This window comes from Hypomesus transpacificus, chromosome 19, assembly GCF_021917145.1.
Source record: "Hypomesus transpacificus isolate Combined female chromosome 19, fHypTra1, whole genome shotgun sequence".
Taxonomy (NCBI): Eukaryota; Metazoa; Chordata; class Actinopteri; order Osmeriformes; family Osmeridae; genus Hypomesus; species Hypomesus transpacificus.
This window is the reverse complement of record NC_061078.1, coordinates 13,297,935-13,318,205: the sequence shown is the minus strand read 5'-3', so window position 1 is coordinate 13,318,205 and position 20,271 is coordinate 13,297,935. Positions and strand designations below refer to the sequence as shown.

At 48.4% G+C, this 20,271-nt stretch overlaps 1 protein-coding gene across 1 annotated transcript in view; it reads left to right on the top strand.

The window, feature by feature from the left end:
• Positions 1-322: 322 nt before the first annotated feature.
• The window catches only part of dennd2b (DENN domain containing 2B), a 34,900-nt gene continuing 14,951 nt past the window's right edge, over positions 323-20,271 (top strand). Inside the window, 5 exon segments of the mRNA XM_047042386.1 lie at positions 323-571; positions 9,594-9,692; positions 14,506-14,872; positions 14,874-15,814; positions 18,152-18,365. Coding sequence (XP_046898342.1) covers positions 9,619-9,692; positions 14,506-14,872; positions 14,874-15,814; positions 18,152-18,365 — 1,596 coding nt within the window. The 5' untranslated portion in view covers positions 323-571; positions 9,594-9,618.

Genomic DNA, 20,271 nt, shown 5'->3' with positions numbered 1-20,271 from the left:
AATATGTGTTCATGTATGGCCACACAGTTTGCACACAGAACTTCTGATAGCAGGTGTTTTACTGGTCTCTTGATTATTACATTTGAAGTTGACTTCATCACATCCCCATAGGATATTTCCTAGAAGCATTTTACCTTGATATGAATTGTTGTGTGAAACAGATCCAGAATGGGGACAACTTGATCATGACACTAAATGATATTTACTAAAGGCCGTCCTGAGAAACTCTATAGAGTCCACCTCAGCTGCACACAATAGACAAGAGAGCCTGTGGAAACTCGTGGGACTGAGGGGAACAGCGCCAAATCCAGACTGAAGTGGGGGGCAAACAATCCATCTCCATAGAAACAAGTCCAGCCCACGCCTCTCCAGCAAGCTCAAGGAGACCGAGAGAGAGGGAGAGAGTTTTGGTTAGGGAGACATGACTCCCAGTCCAAAGCTATGAGTAAGAGGCAAGTTTCCAACATATAGGCTATTCGAGTTTTATTGCAATTTAATTTGCGGATTGCAATTCCATTGAATGGGAAATTCTACTTTGAAGATGATCATGGAAGAGAGGCGCTACTTTGAGGTAAAGTTAATCGCTTATTAATTTGTTGCGGGCACGATGTATCGTGGAGCTATATTGTATACAGGTCTCGCTTACCATTGGCAGTTCATTTTAGCGGCTCCACGAAAATCAAATATGAAATGAAATACAGACATAGGTCTGAAACAACTTTCCGCTTAGAGTTCTACATTAAATACAGCCACCTATTATGATAATCATGTATTATTATTATTATTTTCTTATCATATGTAGCTGGCCAACTTCTTACTGGCAAACTAGCACCCTCTGTATTACACGCGAAGCGTTAAATACCAGGTTTCAGCTAGAACTGTACTCTCTCTTTTATTCTAATCTCAGAGGGGCATCTCTGCAAAGATACCCTTCTGCCTGGGCCTCCTGCTATCACTCCAAATACAGACCCTGCAGCTGCAAACTCTTTTTCTTCAACTTTCCATGAACAGAGTGTCTATTGTGCACATCTAACAATGACCTCTCCTTCCAGCAGGACTGGGTTGTCAGCACAAAGCTGGGGAGTCCTCTCTCTGTTCCCTGTCCAGGGCTTGTGTAACAGGGGTGAGGAGGGTGGGATGTCAACAGATGCTTCAAGCTGTCATTATCAGACATGTTTATGTTTAATAGCCGATACACAATTAATGGGTGATCTACAGCATGCCTATGCCAGGCTCACTCTAGTCGCCACACCAATAGCTTTCACACCTCCCCTGTCATAGGACACACATCTGTAGATTCATATTAGAATTAAAAACATAAATCTGCGAAATAGAATGCCAGCCCCACTTCAGACCCTGTCTACATCTTTATGACCTCACATCATTTCCTAGTCATTTCGGATCTAGGCCTAATCATGGTAACCATCCCACTAGCCCTTTACCAGACCTACTAATTGTGATACAGTGTCAAAAGGTCTTGAACAGGGCCTCAGTCTTCATCAACATCAATGATGGTGTTGTTGTGGAGTGGTCTTGCTCCCTCTGTGGTTGGAGGCTCATGAGGAACCTTGTGATCACGTACAGCCATGTCTTTGGGAACCCAGGCCAGAAAACAGCCAGGTCTGAGTCTGTGTCATCGTAACGTTTCACCTTAGAGCATAATCTTCATATTCATTGTGAGTGGTAACATAACAGCCCAGTTCAACATGATACATCACGACAACGGTCGTCTTCGATGTTAACTTCAGTTTAAACTTTCGTAACTTTTTGAAGTTCACCTGGAAAGGTACACAGCGATGTCGTTCACTTGACTTAATGAGCGTCGTCTTGGACCCTGTCCTCCATTACCCAGTCTACTCCCTTCTCTTGTTCATCCGGCCTTTGTTACCACAGGAACATGTTCGACACCGTGTGTCACTTCCTCTCGTGTGTTGTGGTTTGGAGGGAAGGAGACACCTTTTATCCCCCGTTGTGTGCGGCACTTTACTCTGTCTCAAGCGATAGGTGGGGCACTGTCTGAGTGTCTCCCTGTTCAAACAGCACCAATCCCATGTCCTCCTTGTTAAACGTTAGGATTGCAAATACTCCCAATGTGGCCTTAAGTGTCTTTCCTAGGGACTTAAACACCTGTCGAATGGATATTCAGGACGGCTGGTGCATTCTTTGAAGCTCACTGGCCATGCGAAGGCTCTTTATAAGGTAAACTTCCTGAACGGCAGGGAAGTTGACACTTTAGCTACAAATCATACTGGATTACTTGCTAATTCTGTAGCATAACAACATTTTGGTCATGAAGAGACGTGGGAAAAAGGAATGATGTATTAACTCCTACTGAGATCTCCGGCCATTGTTATTTGGACTAGAAAAATAACCCTGGCTTAAATCTGGATTTTAGATACTAGCCCTCCTGCTTTCCTCATTCCTTGTAAAGTCAATGCCTGTGTGTCAAAAGTCATCTGTGTGACACACATGCTAACCCCCTGCAGCAGCTCCGATGGACATAAGCCTGTTTTCCACATGCCAGCCTCGACAGCTGTGCATGCTCATAACCAGGTTGCACGGATCTTTTTTTTTTTCTCCTCTCGTTTCCACAAAGAGCAAGTCGGCTATTATTGCCTTGAAAAGGAGGGAACTGTAAGCAGCCGAACGATAGAGAGAAAGAAAGAAAGAAAAGAAAGGGAGATGAAAAGGGTCTCTTTAAGAATGGCTTCCATCTGGCAGGTTGAGCCAGGGCTACAGTGGCATGGACCTGTGGGTATTGTGCTGGTGTGTGTGTGCAGCTGCTTTCAGCAGCGTCAACTTGGGGTTCCCCCCGGCCATAAAGGAGGGAGAACGGACAGTGAGACACTGGCACACACAGCCCTCCGAGAAAAACAACCGTCCCTCGAGCCGCAGACCATTCTTCGGCTCAGGAACCCCTGTTGTCTCCTCACCCCTGGCACTGAAACTCAAGTCAAAAGGAGACAAAAACCAGCCTCTCCTGTTGCCTGTGTGAGAGACAAGGCTGACTGCTGACGTTAATTACCACCAGAGAGCCATAGATTCAGGTTGAAGGACCCCTCTGAAGTCATGCTTGTCAACAGAGATATCTGTCATTTTTGCTCTTCTCAACCTAAACACTACGTGCTTGCTCCATGACGACAAGCAGCATGTAACACACATCACATGTAAAGTCTGTGTAAAGGGGCTTTATAAAAACCATATGATGTTATGTTAGGGCTTGAGTGTCCAGTGCAGGTCCTTGCTTCCTCTTGAACATATATATTTATATAGTAACTCAATTCCCACTCTTGAACTCTCCTCCGGGCTGAGACACTTCCAAATCTGTACTTGTCTCTGAGAAATGGGTCATCCTAAAGAGGTTCTGAACCCAGCCTGGGTACAGTTCAGTTCTACCCATTCAGCCATGTTCTTCATCGGGCTATGACGTCTGGAAAGAGTTGAGAGTCTCCGGAGCGTTCCGTACCTCTTTCTGGCTTCTTGGCTGTCAGACAGATCCATGGTGGTTTGAAGGCCTTGGAGTCAGCATGCTGATCAGCAGAAACCCCAGCGCCCGTCTTCCAGCGAGGTGGAGGAGAGGTGGAGCAGACAAGGGAGGGGGAACATCGGAAAGAGAACACCAACTGCTTCTATTTTTGGAGGCCATTGTGTCGGTTGCTTGCTTTTCGACGGGGATGTGGCGGGGTATGGAAATCAGAAGCAGAGGCGGCTCTTCAGGAGGTTTTAACAGTGGTGCTGCCTTATGGGAGTAGAATCTGGAATCCGTTTTCGCAATCCCAGACCATGGAAAAGTGCAGTGTTCACCAAATCAGACTACAGTATCCTACGGTGTCAGCGAGTGCCAGGTGTTGAGTGTGCACATAGTCGAGTGTAGTCTTTGTTGGATGAAAAAGAAGACCTTATCATTGGACCCAGGTGTTTCTGCCGCACTCCTGTTCATTCACCCAACCTTTGTATGTGTTGAATGTGGACTTTGATTGACAGGGCAAATATTAGCGCATACCTGTGCATGACGAACGGTTCTATGGGACAGTTGACCTGTTAGTGCAGACATGCTAGGGACCTCTGACCTGTGGACATTCCACCCTGTGGCTACACACACACACACACACACACACACACACACACACACACACATGCACACACACACACACACACACACACACCCACCCACACACACACACACACGCACACACATGCACACAGACACACACATGCACACACACACACATGCACACAGACAGTGTTATTTGTGAATTTCAGTCACCCGATAGAGGGCTTACTTTTTAACCACATCTGCTTAGATGGGCTGAACACAAAGCTCTTCTCTGTTACATCCTTAAGTGTCTCAGAGACACGTTCCTCATGAATATTAAACTGCTCAAACTCAAACAGACTGTTCATCATGGTCTGGTTCTCAGATATTGCCTTTCAGATGAGCCACACCAAGGCTCAGAAGTGTAGAATTGATTTCAGACCTATTTTCTTTGAACTGCATTTTATAGATCGGAGACTGTTAAATAATCCATATGATCTAACTCTTAAACAAGCCCAGTTTATGATCTAATTCTATACTCTAAAATACTCTCAGACCAGAGGAAAATTCAGATTTCCTTTAATTGTGATGTTTCTTGCCCAGACGTTGGCCTGTATTCATACGGTTGAGCTATGAAGTGACAGTTATGAGCTGTTAGTTTTAGGGCTGGCATTCAGGGCATGTCGACAGTAAGTGAAGACGCTGGAACATGAGTGAGCTAACTTTGCTGGCAAGAGACTGAGTGAAAGGGTTTATAATAACACCTATAGGAATGAAGCGGTTTGAACAAACTAGACCCAGATGCAAGCCAAGTTTTGCACTGGTAAACAGAGGCCTATGTGTCTTCAGCATTTCGTTAAGAGACTCGTTTCACTACAAGATGGATATATGCAAATAACGATGACAAGATTACACTCGACATGGGATTGTTTCCTCAGAACCAATGAGGAACATTGTCACGACTGGCTAATCCTGTTCTAGGTTAGGTAGGTCACAGGTAGGAAAAGGAACATTATTAGGGAGTGAACGTTAAATCTATTGATTTCTCCACTAAGAGTAATCTGACCTGGGCCCCGGTGTCGTGTTCACCAGAATGTGTATTAGCTCCAGTCAGGCGGGTTGGGAGTTAAGCCCAAGGTCACTTCCGGCAGCAGACCCCTGGCTGAGGGGCAGAGAGGGTGTAAATCCTGACTGCTGTCAGCCGTGTCAACTCAGCGTGACTGGACTAGAATCCAGAGGTGGGAGGCCATCCCAGGGAGAAGAGAACTGTTAGCTTCCTTCTGTCATAATCCTACAGAGATTGACTCTCTGTGTCAAGTCAATAGTCGGCGCGGAGGTTAAGTCAATAGCCAAATTTGGCATCAATATCTGACGGGTGCATTCCATCATGAATGAAACGTTGGAACACCAACAAAGCGGATTTCTCAAAATGGGTCAGATCTATAATCATTGAGTTGCCAGTGTGTTTGAAAATGAAGATCCAAAGTAGTTCTTTGAGAAATGACATATTCTTCCTGGAATTGCCTGCCTTCACTAACACCAGTGATTATTAACTGTATTTAACCATCAGGAGCTATCAATCAGGACCTGACAGGAATGATTCTCCTTAGCCATAAGCTGTATACAGTAGTGAAAGAATACCTAGATTTGATAGATAGCTTCCCTCTACTTCTGGCATCCCAGGAGAGTCAGGCTGGTTTGATATACTTCAAAGGTACTGTAGGTCAGAGTGTGCTGAGAGTTGGTTGTTTACAGCTTGTTGTTCTGCGTCAGGAGATGGGATCAGTGGTCAGGAAGTCAGCTGGCTAACGCCTTGGTGTTTACGCCTTCATTGAGTTCTCTGACCTATTTCTCCCTGTTCTTCTATTTGAATTCGATTGTAATTTTAACGTGTAAGTCGCCGCAGTTGTGTGGTAGCCTAAATTCACTCGAAACGTGTATTGAGAAGGAGAAAGCTGCTCCTTCAAGGACAAACCGTAATGTTTAGCCTAGGTTGAACTGTGCGGAACACTGCCTGTGGAGTGTACCAACGTTCCTTATCAGCTGTGCTCGGTCACCCTGGACCTGGGTGCAAGGCTGTTTGGGGCAGAACAAGCTGAAACGTGACTTGGGTTGCACAAGGGGTTCTGTTCTGTTATTTAGACTTTCCTCCTGTCACTTGTCGTGGCACATTTGGTCATGTACAGGATTTATTAGGAATGGCTACACTTGGAAGCTGTAATGATTAGAAATGATAAGAAACAAGATCAATTTTGCCTTTAATCTCTCTGTACATTCCCTGTAGAACAACATTGTGGCCAGCAGTGAAGCACCGTACTGTTTCACGGTTAATTAGTGTGGCGACCTTGATGACTTATCTGAATTATTTTCTTAAGAATGCTGTATTCGCTTCCCAGATGTTACAATTGAAAATGATTTAATAGCCAGTATGTTTTTAAGCACAGAGTATAGTATTTATACAGCTGTGGATCTTTCAGCAAGTCCATGAATATATTCAGCCTCACTGGCAAAAAGGGCCTCTCCACTGAATATTTCATCTAGCTGGAACAGGTATTACACAGAAATAGCAATATTTTCAGACATCTTATATCCTGTCCAAAAGTCATCTAATATTTCATGTGCTTTCATGTTCTACTTTTCTTAAAAAAAAACACCCATTAAAGTAGATAATGACTTTTATGAATACAGGTGTGTGTAATAGGTGTAACACCAAGTATGCCTTTGGGTCCTTATTTCTCTCTGTGTAAGAATGAGTACACTGTATGAAATTCAATATCAACTTTGCTGCAAACCTTGGGCACATTTAGTAAAGTGGTACCTTTCTCGACACTGACGACGACAGACAGGAAAAGAACAACAACAGCAGTTGTTAAGATCAGTCAGGCACAAGGCAGTGCCGTTCCCTACGCCAGACCAAAATTAAGATATATGCCCTGTCCTCTCGCTCTGGGTCCAGTGAAACAGGAAATAGCTGACAGCAGGAATGCCATCTCTTCCCTCATCTGTCTCTATAGGGCTCCGCTCCGCCACTGGCCGGCCCGCTCACTCGTACAACAACTTCCTGTAAACAAGAGGCTTCTGAGAGAAGCCCGGCTGAGTGCTCTCCCCTCCTCCACCCCTGATCTCCTAGAGCTCTCCCCTCCTCCACCCCTGATCTCCCAGTGCACTCCCCTCCTCCACCCCTGATCTCCCAGTGCTCTCCCCTCCTACACCCCTGATCTCCCAGTGCTCTCCCATCCTCCACCCCTGATCTCCCAGTGCTCTCCCCCCTCCTCCACCCCTGATCTCCCAGTGCTCTCCCCTCCTCTACCCCTGATCTCCCATTGCTCTCCCCCCTCCTCCACCCCTGATCTCCCAGTGCTCTCCCCTCCTCCACCCCTGATCTCCCAGTGATCTCCCCTCCTCCACCCCTGATCTCCCAGTGCTCTCCCCTCCTACACCCCTGATCTCCCAGTGCTCTCCCCTCCTCCACCCCTGATCTCCCAGTGCTCTCCCCTCCTCCACCCCTGATCTCCCAGTGCTCTCCCCTCCTCCACCCCTGATCTCCCAGTGCTCTCCCCTCCTCCACCCCTGATCTCCCAGTGCTCTCCCCCCTCCTCCACCCCTGATCTCCCAGTGCTCTCCCCTCCTACACCCCTGATCTCCCAGTGCTCTCCCATCCTCCACCCCTGATCTCCCAGTGCTCTCCCCCCTCCTCCACCCCTGATCTCCCAGTGCTCTCCCCTCCTCCACCCCTGATCTCCCAGTGCTCTCCCCTCCTCCACCCCTGACCTCCCAGTGCTCTCCCCTCCTCCACCCCTGATCTCCCAGTGCTCTCCCCTCCTCCACCCCTGATCTCCCAGTGCTCTCCCCTCCTCCACCCCTGATCTCCCAGTGCTCTCCCCTCCTCCACCCCTGATCTCCCAGTGCTCTCCCCTCCTCCACCCCTGATCTCCCAGTGCTCTCCCCTCCTCCACCCCTGATCTCCCAGTGCTCTCCCCTCCTCCACCCCTGATCTCCCAGTGCTCCCCCGACCTCCCCTCAAACCATAACAAGCGCTGTGAATAGAATCAAGGAGAGGGAGTCCATGGATTTGTTTAAAGAACCGAGGCTGTATTTATTTGACACTTTCTGGGTGACGATGAGAATGGCCTCTGGTTTGAAGGGAGGAAATGGTTAAGAATGGGCTGCATGGTCTTAGCATCCAGGAAGTGTGTAGGGTGAGGAAGAGGTTAAAATATAGGGTGTTCCTGCTGGCGTTTGACCTCTGAGCTTGCATAACGTGCATTCTTGCAAGGAGAGAAGAAGCTGTGAACTACAACAAGCGACTCATTTTGAACATTCCTTGCTCCATGTTTATTACAACATTAACTATCTTGTGGTGAGCAAAAAATCCTTGATCACATTTGACTCAGGAGGCAGAGACATGATTGAATCTGATGTTGACGAAAGGGAGTTTCATAGCCCGTGTGAGAATATGTGCTTAGTGTTTAGCCTGAGTCCTGGCCCCTTCATGACAGAAACCACCACTCTCCTACGCAGCTTATAAAACTAATATCAGCAACGAAAACACTGGACTTTTCCCCCGGCTCCTCTAGGTGAACACGTTCATGGGAAAAAGCAATCACCATTTAATGAGCCAAGAGAGGAACTTAAGTCTGTTAATCTTGGCTGCTCCCCTCAAACAAAGAATGATACAAACACAGACACTTTTGTGGACACACACACACACGTACACACACACGCAGACAGACACACACACACGTACACACATACGCAGACACACTGCTTTGATGGTTTGAGAGTCTTCTCTGTGAAATTTGGCTCATCTCTTCTGTTTACTAAAATACCATCCACAACTTGTTCTGTCATTTATATGAATCCACCTTTTTCACATGCGTATCCACTCCGAATTTATGGGGTAACAACAGACTGAGATTGAATAGTTATTTTAAACAAGAACCCGGAAACCTCTCCAATTGGCAAGAAGATTTCAGAAATATTCCGCTGTTTCTGTGGTAACCAAAGGATTTAGTCCTCTGTTTTCAGACATCAGGGCCCATTTTAGCTCCGAGCCGTGACCTCATGATTACCGCGTTTCCATTCATCTGTGTGAGAGGAGCGAGGTGGAGGATTAGAGTCTGGAGGACACCGCCTTAGTCCAACTACAGTCCTGTCTGTCCCAACTGTTGTCTACTGTGTTTACTCACACAGTTAGGAATCCAGTGAAGTCATGGATCTGATATCTGATATGGCATTCCCATGGTGGGGAATAAGGCCCATATTTGTCATGGTTTTGGCCAAAATATGCACTGAGCGTATTGACCTACTTTGTTCACGGTCTAATTCAAGTATGCATTTTTTAAGTCATGCTTCGTTTACGACAACTATTTTCCCATTAGTAGATATTCATGACTTACCGTCCATTGTTCCCCATATCTTTCAGGCTGTCACAGGTGACCTGTCCCATTCTCTTCTCCTCAGATGCACTCTACAAGACTGAATGGCTGGTCTTGTTGTGCTAGTCCTTCATATCTCTGGTGTTTAATGCCCTTCTGTCTGCCTGTCTGCCCTTCAGATGAGCGGGCAGTCTGAGAGAGACGATGACTGCCAACAAGAGTGCCAAGGCTGCACCACGATCAGGAGGCTGTAAAGTATCTCGCGACATCCCAGAGAGGTCAGTAACACCGGCAACACCAGTAACATCAGTTACATTATCCCAGAGAGGTCAGTAACACCAGTAACATCAGTTACATTATCCCAGAGAGGTCAGTAACACCAGTAACATCAGTTACATTATCCCAGAGAGGTCAGTAACACCAGTAACATCAGTTACATTATCCCAGAGAGGTCAGTAACAACAGTAATATTATCCCAGAGAGGTCAGTAACAGCAGTAACAGCAGTAACATCAGTAACATTATCCCAGACAGGTCAGTATCATCAGTAACATCAGTAACATCAGTAACATTATCCCAGAGAGGTCAGTAACATCAGTAACATCAGTAACATCCTCTGACTGGGGGAGAGAGACCGAGAACTGACAGGAAGGCTGCCAACATCCTCTATGAGTTCACTTCTCAGCACAGGTGCTTATGTGCTCAGTTTCACCAGTCGGGATTTTCCTTCAGGTTGTTCCTGTAAGCTGCATGACTGATAAACCAAACAAGTCATTTCAATCCAGCATCTTAACCCTGCAAATGATCAAACCACAGCAATTATTCATGCGATGTTCCTCTGTAATATACACAGGCTGCCCTTTTCAGTTTCATGTCCTTCAGTCTTCCAGTAAAGCAGAGTTTCTGTGTTGTGTTAAGCACACTTCTGGAATAAGGCCCCCTTTCAGCTATAAACTCTTGTCTCCTTAAAGTGTGGATTGTTTGAGTGAACATGGTGAGAGCTTACATATTCCTGCCGGAGGAGAGAAGCAAATAAGCTCTGATAATGAGATTGCTGGCTATGGTCGTCTCGGCCTGCATGTCATATCTTTCATCCCATACGGCACAACTCGTGCGCCCTGTGCGAGTGTGTCCACAGACTTGTCCTCAAGCTCCATCCAGCGTGAGAACAGGCTCGTAAAGGATTTCAGATGTGAAGTGGAAGATTTAGACTTCCATGGTTGCAATCCATTACCGTTCAGCATTTCGTCTTCGAGTGCTGAATGTACGGTATTAGGAAGTGAACTCTCCCTGTGGAACATGTACTGAATGTAAAACTTGGCTGTATGTGTGTGTGTGTTTTGGTTGGATCCCCTTAGTGATAAGAATGAGCATGGCTGCCAGTTGGAAACTAGCTAAGCTGCTGGCTGGCACTGTATTCTGCACTGGCCCGCTGAGAGCACCTTTGCTAGTGAGGAGTTGGAGGAGTTGGAACATGACCCCCTCTGACAGTTATTTGTTCAGGAGATAATCATCCTGTGCTGAGTCCTGCTGAGTCGTGCCACCTCACCTTGTCTCCTGAGGTGTTCACAGCTGGCCCTGCCCTCTTGCAGAGAACGTTCCGAGGTGAAGAAGGGGAGAAGTTGGTTTCACCTGACCTAAGACCAATCTGACACTCCACATCTATTGCTCATCTGACAGTTTCGCTCCGTGAATGAAACTGCGCTCACTTGAATACATACTCATTTTCTCGGGACAAAACTCCAAACAATGAATGTGAATTCAAATGTAGTAACCGGGAACTACATAATGAGCAATGTGTAATCTATGCATGAACAGACAACCATGTGTTGTACCCTTCCCAATCCTCCCACCAGTCCTGCTATGCTACACAGAGTTGAAAAAATAAATGTAGGCAGCAAATCACTCTCATTCCTTGGCAGGAAAAATGCTGAGGAGCCATTTCTCATGGGCTTGTGATGGACACTTCTTTTAATAGAAAAGATAATCGTTGAGAAAACAAATGAAGTCACTGGAAAAGCTGGATATAAATCTACAAAAAGGTCAAAGCAAATGGAATAAAACTCATTTATGAGAGAGAAAGAGAAGTGAGACCATTACGAACTTGGGGAGGGGGGAAGTCCATTTCGATGCCTTCTCTTTTCCCAAAATCTATCTATTTATTTGCCTTACTGGCCTCCCTCCTCAATTGGCGTGGCCCTGAAACAGGAAGTGGCTTGTGGTTGATGTGCCCTGGAAGAGCGATGGACTACAGGAGCCAGAAGTCAGCAGCTCACCCTCCACTGGCACCCTGCTCTGTCCATGTGTGGCCGGCCCAGCTGAGCCTGTCCGGTGCCAGGCCGGGCGTGGTCTCTCTGGCCCCGTCCTGACCACCACAACACTCTCACAGACCCACACACCAGTGCCACCAGGCAGCCATGACCAAAGAACTCTGCTCTCAATGTTTTCCTTTTGTGTGGGAGTCGTTCCAGCCAAGGCGGACCAACAGGAATCTTTCTCAAACTTGCTCTATTTTGTCACGGCTGATTGAATTTAAATGCGGGTGTAATAGTGTGATGGGTGCATAGGGGGTATTTCAACTGATATATGACACAATTCCAAACAAATCAGCAGTGATATTACACTGAGTTAGTCATTAGGGTGGTTTAGGCCGTATCACAGTGTGTAAAGGCTGTTTGTACGTCAACCAAGAACCTTGCTTGAATTTATGGTGTACATTGTCGGCTGCACTGTGTTTAGTTAAGTTTGATTCATGGGCCGCTCTGGATGCCATTTCCCTCTGCAGAGCAGTGGCTTTAATACAAGGACTCCTACTGCACTGAAGGCTTATTGTGAAGAGTAATGCCATCAAAATGTAATGGTGAATTTGTGTGATTATGCATGCCGTTATGATAGATACCATATGATACCGTAGAGCGCTTTGAAACTATGGGATCTTTCATACAAATCCATCTCTGTGCCCATGCACTCTCCCTATTAGGCCATTTTGCATGTTTAGCAGACTATACTGCACTTTTTCATTGGAGACATTTGGTAATTGGATCTCCCAAACCCCACAGTGGCGCTGGGCTGCTATACGATGATGTATGCAGGTCGAAGGTTGTGAATGAACCTCGTCTCTGAAGCAGGCCTAATGAGAATCATGTCTAACGAGGACCTCATTTTTCTCACTGTCAGTAGTCCAAACCACGCTTCCATAGCCAGGTTCTCTCTCCTCCTCCTCCTCCTCAATGGAGCTAGCAACCAGGAATTCACAAAAGGAAAAGCCACCCGGGCTGTGTTTTTCTATTCCCTCAGAGCACAGCTGGAGTGGTTCTCAGCAGCAGAACTGCTTCGTATGAACCCATAAGGACTGATAACTAACTGTTGACTGATGGGTTGGATTCGTCGGTCACATTCCACTGTCGGGTTGACTTTATTCATGACCCTTCCTGTGACAGTCTGTGACATTGTGTCTCCAATTTTGTTGACATAACGGAATCAAAGTGTGTGTTTAGTTTAGTATACCTAACTATCGACTTTTCCTCTCAAGTCACTGGCACGGTTAATGGAAAGCTAAATGGGAAGCTTCTTGACTTACAGAAGGTGAGTATAAGTCTGGTGACTACCGTGGTGACTATACGGCATGAAGCGTTTTGATTGCTCAACATAATCATTCCGAATTTGAATCCATGACCGAGGAACGATTTCTACCTGCTGGGATAGGCTAAAACTCGGCTGCCAACAGGCATACGTCATATATGACATGCTCCCCATAACAGAGGGTGCCTGTGAGCTGAGGCCTGGAGGTGTTGGGTGTGTATCAGGGCAGGAGGACAGAAGTCATACCCACCACAGTGCTACTGGCCTCCCTCCCTCCCTCCCTCCCTCCCTCCCTCCCTCCCTCCCTCCCTCCCTCCCTCCCTCCCTCCCTCCCTCCCTCCCTCCCTCCCTCCCTCCCTCCCTCCCTCCCTCCTCCTTTCCACTCTCGTGTGAAAAGAAGGCAGGGCAGGGCAGGGAGGTGCTAAGAGATCTGTCCCAACCTGCATCCCTGGATCCCAGCCCCGTCTCAGCCCCCTCCCTCCCTCCTTTCAGCTCTCACTTGTTATTCTAACCATCGCTGTGACATCAGATCCCCGACGCTGGGCTTTCGCAAGCGTTGGCAGCGAATCTGAGAACCGAGCCCTGAGACTCCGTCAGGACTGCAGAGTCAGAAGGAGGATGAGGAGGAACAGGCTCTTTCTGGATGAAGCTCTCGATGAGGTCAACAGAGTGCTGATTCACATGGTTCAGCAGACAGCAGTGACGCTTCCTGTGTGCGCGCGCGCGTGTGTGTGTGTGTATCTAAGCGTGTGCATGTGAGGTGAACAATGGGCTAGTCAGTGATGAGCCAGGGACAGGCTTGAGCTCTGAGGATCTGTTAGGAACAGACAAGGGAAGAACAGGAAAATCACTGCAGCTACCTTGAACTTCCAAGGGCGAGAGATACTGCCGGCCTGGAGGTAAGGTTTGTGTGGTTGTGGTTTCTCATGTCTTTGTGTGTGGGGTCCGTATAAATTCGAGCCAAATCATTTTAATTATGTGGAAAAATCCACACATGCATTTTTTTTTTTACTGTGTATCAGTATTTGCTTTGGCTTTCATATGGATCCCATACTGCCAAAGTTATGTCAAATTGCTGGGTGCTTTCCTTTGGGTATTTGACATGAGTGGTCAACGTTTTCATGTTGCCTATTATCTTAGAAAGAAACGAAGGCTTTGGAGATTTTCCCCTGCCTCTCTTTCTTCTCTGAGAAGTGTTTTGCTTTGTTGCCTTGTGAGATTAATAATGATTGATTTCCCCCTGGCATGCCCGACACACCTGAGGTAACTGGTGGTATTCCACACTTAGTTTCTCCCGATGTGCAGCCAGCAGGGTTCAGTGGAATTCTAGGAAGCCCTTAAAGCTATCTCTTTTAAGCTGTTTAATGGTCTGAAGGAGGCTATTTCTTCGTTTGGTACTTACAAATAAAGAAACGTTATCAGGAATGACCGACGAAGCGACAAAGTTTTTTCTAACACCCCATCTCCCTCCCTCCCTCCCTCCCTCCCCCCTCCTCTTATCTCGTTGCAGGTGCCAGTCTGCGTCGCCTCCTCCCATCCTCTCGCCCACCCAGGGGCAGCACCGCTCCCCGCTTAGCGACAGCGAGGACTCCGGGAAGCAGAGCAGATACGTGAGGACCGACGGCCGGCTGCTGGGGAAAGCCAGCTGGGGCAGCAAGGCCGGCAGCCTGCGCAGCGGTGCCTCCCTCTCCACTGCCTGGGACGCCCATAACCGCCTCACTAAGTCCAAGAGCATCAGCTGCCTGGACAACAAGCTCTCCATCTACAAGCCCTCAGGCCCAACCGCCCCTGTGGTTGTTCTGGAGGACCAGGGGGACGAGGCCCAGCACGACGCCCAGAAACAGGAGCAGCTCCCCGGGGGGGATGGACTGAGCGACCGGCCCCCTGAGCTGGAGCACCCTCTCTCTGGGACCGTCGACCAACCACGGCCACAAGCGCAGCCTCTCTCTCAGCCGCCCAGCCCCGGGCGCTTCCTCGGCCACCATCCGCAAGAAGATCTCGGAATGGGAGTGCAGGAGGGTGGCTCTGCCTAGGATGAGCCTGTGTCTGGAGAAGAGGCCCGGAAGTGAGCGCGTCGGCGGCAGCGAGGGCTGCCCCAGCCTGCTGTCCTCACCCTGCAGCGAGAAGACCTTCGACTTCAAGGGGATCCGGAGGATGAGCACGGCCTTCTCCGAGTGCTCCTACCCCGAGACGGAGGAAGAAGAGGCCGCCTCGGACAGGGAGGGCCTGGGCCGCTTCCAGAAGAGGATAGGCAAGAAAGAACCTTCAGGAATATTCCTGCGCTCCCTCTCCGCCCGCAAGGACACATCCGCCGTCCTCAGCAGGATCCAGAAAATCGAGCAAGCCCTGAAGGAGAGCCCCGGCCCGGCTCCTCCTCAGTATCTCAACAACTGCTACGCGCCAGACAAGGCCAGACAGAAGTCTTTCACCATAGGCGGGATCGACGACCTCGACAGCGCGTGCACTAGCAAGCGCAGCAGCATCTGCTCGGTAGCCACCGAGCCGGATGCGCCCCCCTCCTCCTCCTCCGACAAGCTCTCCAGACTGAGACAGAGGTTCAGCGTGAGCTCCACCCGCTCCGAGAGCCCGGAGCCCCCCGCGCCGCTGACCCCGGGGGGCACGCCCGTCAACCCCCTGCCCAAACCCAAACGCACCTTCGAGTACGACGCCGACCGCAACCACAAGGGCACGTCGCCGAGCAACGGGTTGCCTGCCGGCGGCGCCTCCGAGGCGCCCCCGCCCCTGCCCTCCACGCCGGCCCCCAGCATGATGAGGGCGCCCAAGACAGACGGGAGCTCACCCAAGAGACTCCAGGAGAGGTGAGACCAGACGACGGTCGTCCCTGGGTGCCTCGTCGGCACGCAGGCCGACCCGCGGCAGTTAGCTTCACGTGCTAGCCAGGCTGTCCCAAGTTTAGTCACCCGTTGCTTGTCTGTGAAGCTGTCTTCCTACTCAGACAGTAAAAACATGTGTGTGCCCCCCCCCCCCCCCTCCAACACCCCCCCCCCCCCCCCCACACACACACACACACACACAAACACTGCTCTGCGACCTCCCCCTCATTTAGAACCATCAGCATTGGAGGATAGGGCGGATTTATGTGGCTTCACAACACAACATGGGCCCTGCGGTCGCCGCAGTGAAAACACACAGGCATTGAATTTGTTTAGACCCCTTTTGAGAGTTCCACATGGACGGGAAATCATTTATTTGTCTTGGATTTGGGAATGTTTCTAACATGTCCTGAGAATGTTGTTAGGGGTAGGGATCACAGGCTAGTTATTTGCTCTTTTGGTTTTCTGGTATATTCAGTTACTGCCTTTTGTCTCTTACTGTAGTCTTGTAGACATTACCTACATCCCAGTTCAGCAAACGAGCGTGATTCCACTTTTTTGCCGTGTAATAACAAGCTGAGCTCAACATTGAGTCTGCTGTTAATTTTTGTAAGGCCTCGATGTTTACCTATCTTAAGCGGTAGTATTTTTGGCGTTGTTTGAAGAGTATCACGTTGTTGTACTACTATTATTTAAACGTTGTGTTATTCTGGCTTTTCAAATTTAATTTGTCATGAATGTTACCATTCAGACAAAAAACTTTGAACGAGTCAGACTCTTTGCTGGTCCATTTTTTCATGTGGGGCAGGTTTTCATTGACCTATGAGAAACTCTAGTAGTTTGGAGCCTGACTCTGGTGATGACGTCATTGGTCTAAGACTTGAAAGTCTCAAAGCTGCACACTTAAATGCATCAGCTGAAACCCAACTGTCTGACCAAGCCCATGAAGGAATCTGTCCTTGGAAGCCAACAAGTGAGCTTAAACTCTGTGAACATTAACCCTTAGATCAAAACAGAACAAAATGATCTTCATACTGAAACAATGAAAATCTCGATCCTTTTTTTGTTGTTGTTCTTTAGGCACACCGCATAGAAAGCCTGGGAAGAACCCCTGATTCTGTTCGTCATGCTGTTAGAGTTGTGTCGCTGAAATCCTATTGGCGTTGTGGAACACGACATTGTTTATGGTCCTCCTTCCATATCCCCCTTCAGATACTGAAGGCTTGTGAGAGCCAAGCTAGTTTGGTCCAGTAATGAGTGAGAGCCAGGCCCTGCCAGGCGTCCTCTTGATGAGCAAGGAGGAGGAGACCCTTTCATGTCCCTGACTCAGAGTCAGTGTTTAACATTCCCTGCGGCCCAAGCAATTTCAGAGGACCCGCTTAAAAGCCACGAGCCGTCAATGGGGCAGGCATGAGCTCACTGCACTAATGCATCTTGCAAAACAGAAAATAGTTTCTCCTCCTCAATCCTCTCCTCTCTCTCTCTCTCTCTCTCTCTCTCTCTCTCTCTCTCTCTCTCCTCTCTCTCTCTCTCTACTCTCTCTATCTCTCTCTCTCTCTCTCTCTCTCTCTCTCTCCTCTCTCTGTCTTCTCTCTGTCTCTATCTCTCTCTCTCTCTCTCTCTCTCTGCCTCCCTCTCAGTCTCTCTCTTTTTCTTTTTACATCCAGGCATACATATGTTATCATTCTATGAACAGCATACAGTACACATGCTGAGGGCAAACACATTGCTTTGTCATAAATAGAGAGGAAATTGTTTTCTGATTGGAGCACATGTTGCTGTCAGCATAATTCGATTTGCATCGCTCTCCCCTCACCAGTCTCCAGTAGGTGGTTTTATCTCCCCTCTCTCAGTGTGTAATTGGCAGCTTTAGAGAGGGTTGTTGAGGGATGAGGTATATTTTGGGCTCTGGAACATTCTGGTGGCTTTCATCTGCTCAGGTGGTCCAGTCCTGATTGTAATCAGCCTGTGGACGAAATCAGGAGTGGCCCAAAACCTCTGGACTGCTCTGTCAACACTCCACCGTACATGTTTTACCAGCCTTTTCTCTTATGTTGTGTCCTTTTTGTCTTCCGTACAGTACTGTCTCCCTCTCTCCCTTTTTCTGTCATTCTCTTTGGTGTTTGTCTCTCTCTCTCACTCTCTCTCTCTCTCTCTCTCTCTCTCTCTCTCTCTCTCTCTCTCCCTCCCCTCCCTCCCTCCCTCCCTCCCTCCCTCCCTCCCTCCCTCCCTCCCTCCCTCCCTCCCTCCCTCCCTCTCCTGCTGTCCCTTCTCTCTTCTTCTCCTCAGTCCAACCTTCACACTGTCTTTTCCCGTCCACAGGGAGTCGTGTGAGTGGGAGAGCGCGGCCAGCCAGCCGTCCTCACAGCCGTCCTCGCCCACAGAGAACGGCACCATCCCTGCCGAGTCCCGCAGTCGACCCGTCTCCAAAAGCACTTTAGAGGAGAACGCCTATGAGGACATAGTAGGTAAATATCGAGCCCACTTAGGGAATGTCGGAGAACTGGATAGATCCAGTCATGACCTCGTACCTGACTGAGGTCATCTCAAATGAATACAAAATGCTTGAGGTCAAAAAAGTGCATTTGCACAGTATCGAAAGCTCTGTAATGCCCAACTCTTCTCAGATGGTAGATGATAGATTGCTGGAGTGGTTTAATCTCGGAAACACTGTAACAATTTCACATTCAGCATGGATGAGATGTGGGGGAGTTCTGGTGGCTGCATCTGTCATCATATCAGCCTTTATTGATTGGTGCAAAGATGTATTTCTTAATACAGTAGGCTCCATGCTCTGTTTTTAGACAATGGTTATGAGCGAGCCAGCTGCAACAGATGGGTTAAATAATGCTGGCCTTCCCCTGGTGAACAAGAATTTGACAGTCATGGTTTAAATTTGTATCGTTTCCCCTTTCTATGGGAACAACCAACCCTTCCTGAAATACTGTCTATAATAGTCAGAGCTGAACGAACATGTAACTCATTGCTGTTTGTTTACTCAGCACTGCATGGCAGTGTTTGGACCCCCAAATCAAAACTCATCACCCTGTCATGCCTTAAAACAAACAATGACTTTCCTTTCCTCTCAAGAATCTGGATTCCATCATGATTGGACGTTTTTTTTACCACTTTGGGCAAATATCAACTTGACAGTGCTTTATTCCAAGTCCAGACCTTCCAAAGCCTGAGGCCGAATTCACATCAATCACGTTGTGGAGGTATGTGCTCTCCAGCAAAGGCTTTTCACCCATGGAGAGTTTTAGTGACATGCAGAGGATATCACCGTGAACACGACCAACTCACAGCTCTCAGTGCCGAAGGGTTACACACTAAGTAATAGGATGGCGTGCTGGACATTTTTAAGAGCCAAATTCCTTTCCACTAGGAAAGGAGTCAGGGCCGGCAGCCCAGTGAAAAAAGGCCAGCTCTCCAGAGGAGCTTCATGTGGCGCTGACGTCTGTCACGTCTGCTCCGACGCTGTAAATCTGCTGTGCTGATGAGGCTGGGCCTGGACATCCACGCTGGCCCACCGAGTCAAGGGGAAACTGAGGGAGGAGAGGGAGGAGGGGGGGGAGGGGGCGAGAGAGAACGACTGACAGCTGTCTGTCACGCTTGAATGTCTCCCTCGTAAAATGTAGTTTTGGCCAAGTAAAGGGATGAAATGTATAGGAGTGTTTTTTGATACAGTGTGTATTACCCGCGATGACAAGGCTGTCTCTCTCTCTCTCTCTCTCTCTCTCTCTCTCTCTCTCTCTCTCTTGTCTCTCTCTCTCTCTCTCTTGTCTCTCTTCCTCCATCGTCTTTGCTCTGTGGCATTTTATCCTCATCAGTAGAGATGACCAGTGGTCCCAGGCTGAGCATGAATGCATGACCGTGTGGCAGAGGGGGGATGACTATCATGCGAACCCCAACAAAGCCTCCATTGTCTGGCCAACACCTCAGAGAGTGTGGGATCGGCGATGCGGTTCCAACATTTTTGTGAATGCTGATTAGTTCCAGAGGAATCCTTTGCATCTGTGTTCCTGTGAGCGTGTCCCCAGTGCATCTGCTGCCGGTCTGAGCTGGCTGGCTGGCCTAGACGCAGACACGGAATGGCGGTTTTTATCCAACTACTGGCCAGCGGTTTACAGGTCTGACGTTCTGTTTAAGAGGAAGTTGCATCGTTGGGAGATGAGTTAGGTCTCTGGCTGCTCTTATTTCAGAGCAGAGAGACAAGGACAAAGCACTTCACTAACCATGTGGAGAGATCCCAGTGATTCTTTGATACCTCCAGAGTCCCAACTGTCAAGATCCACCAAGAGAATCATAGTCACTTGCGGTCTGGGCTCCAGATTCATGATGCATGAATCATGATGTTTGGCCATTCTGTGGAGTCATATTTTGCAAATTGGGAATTGATTTCCTTTCCTGTGAGGCTGTGAGTCATCTTGACCCAGACACAT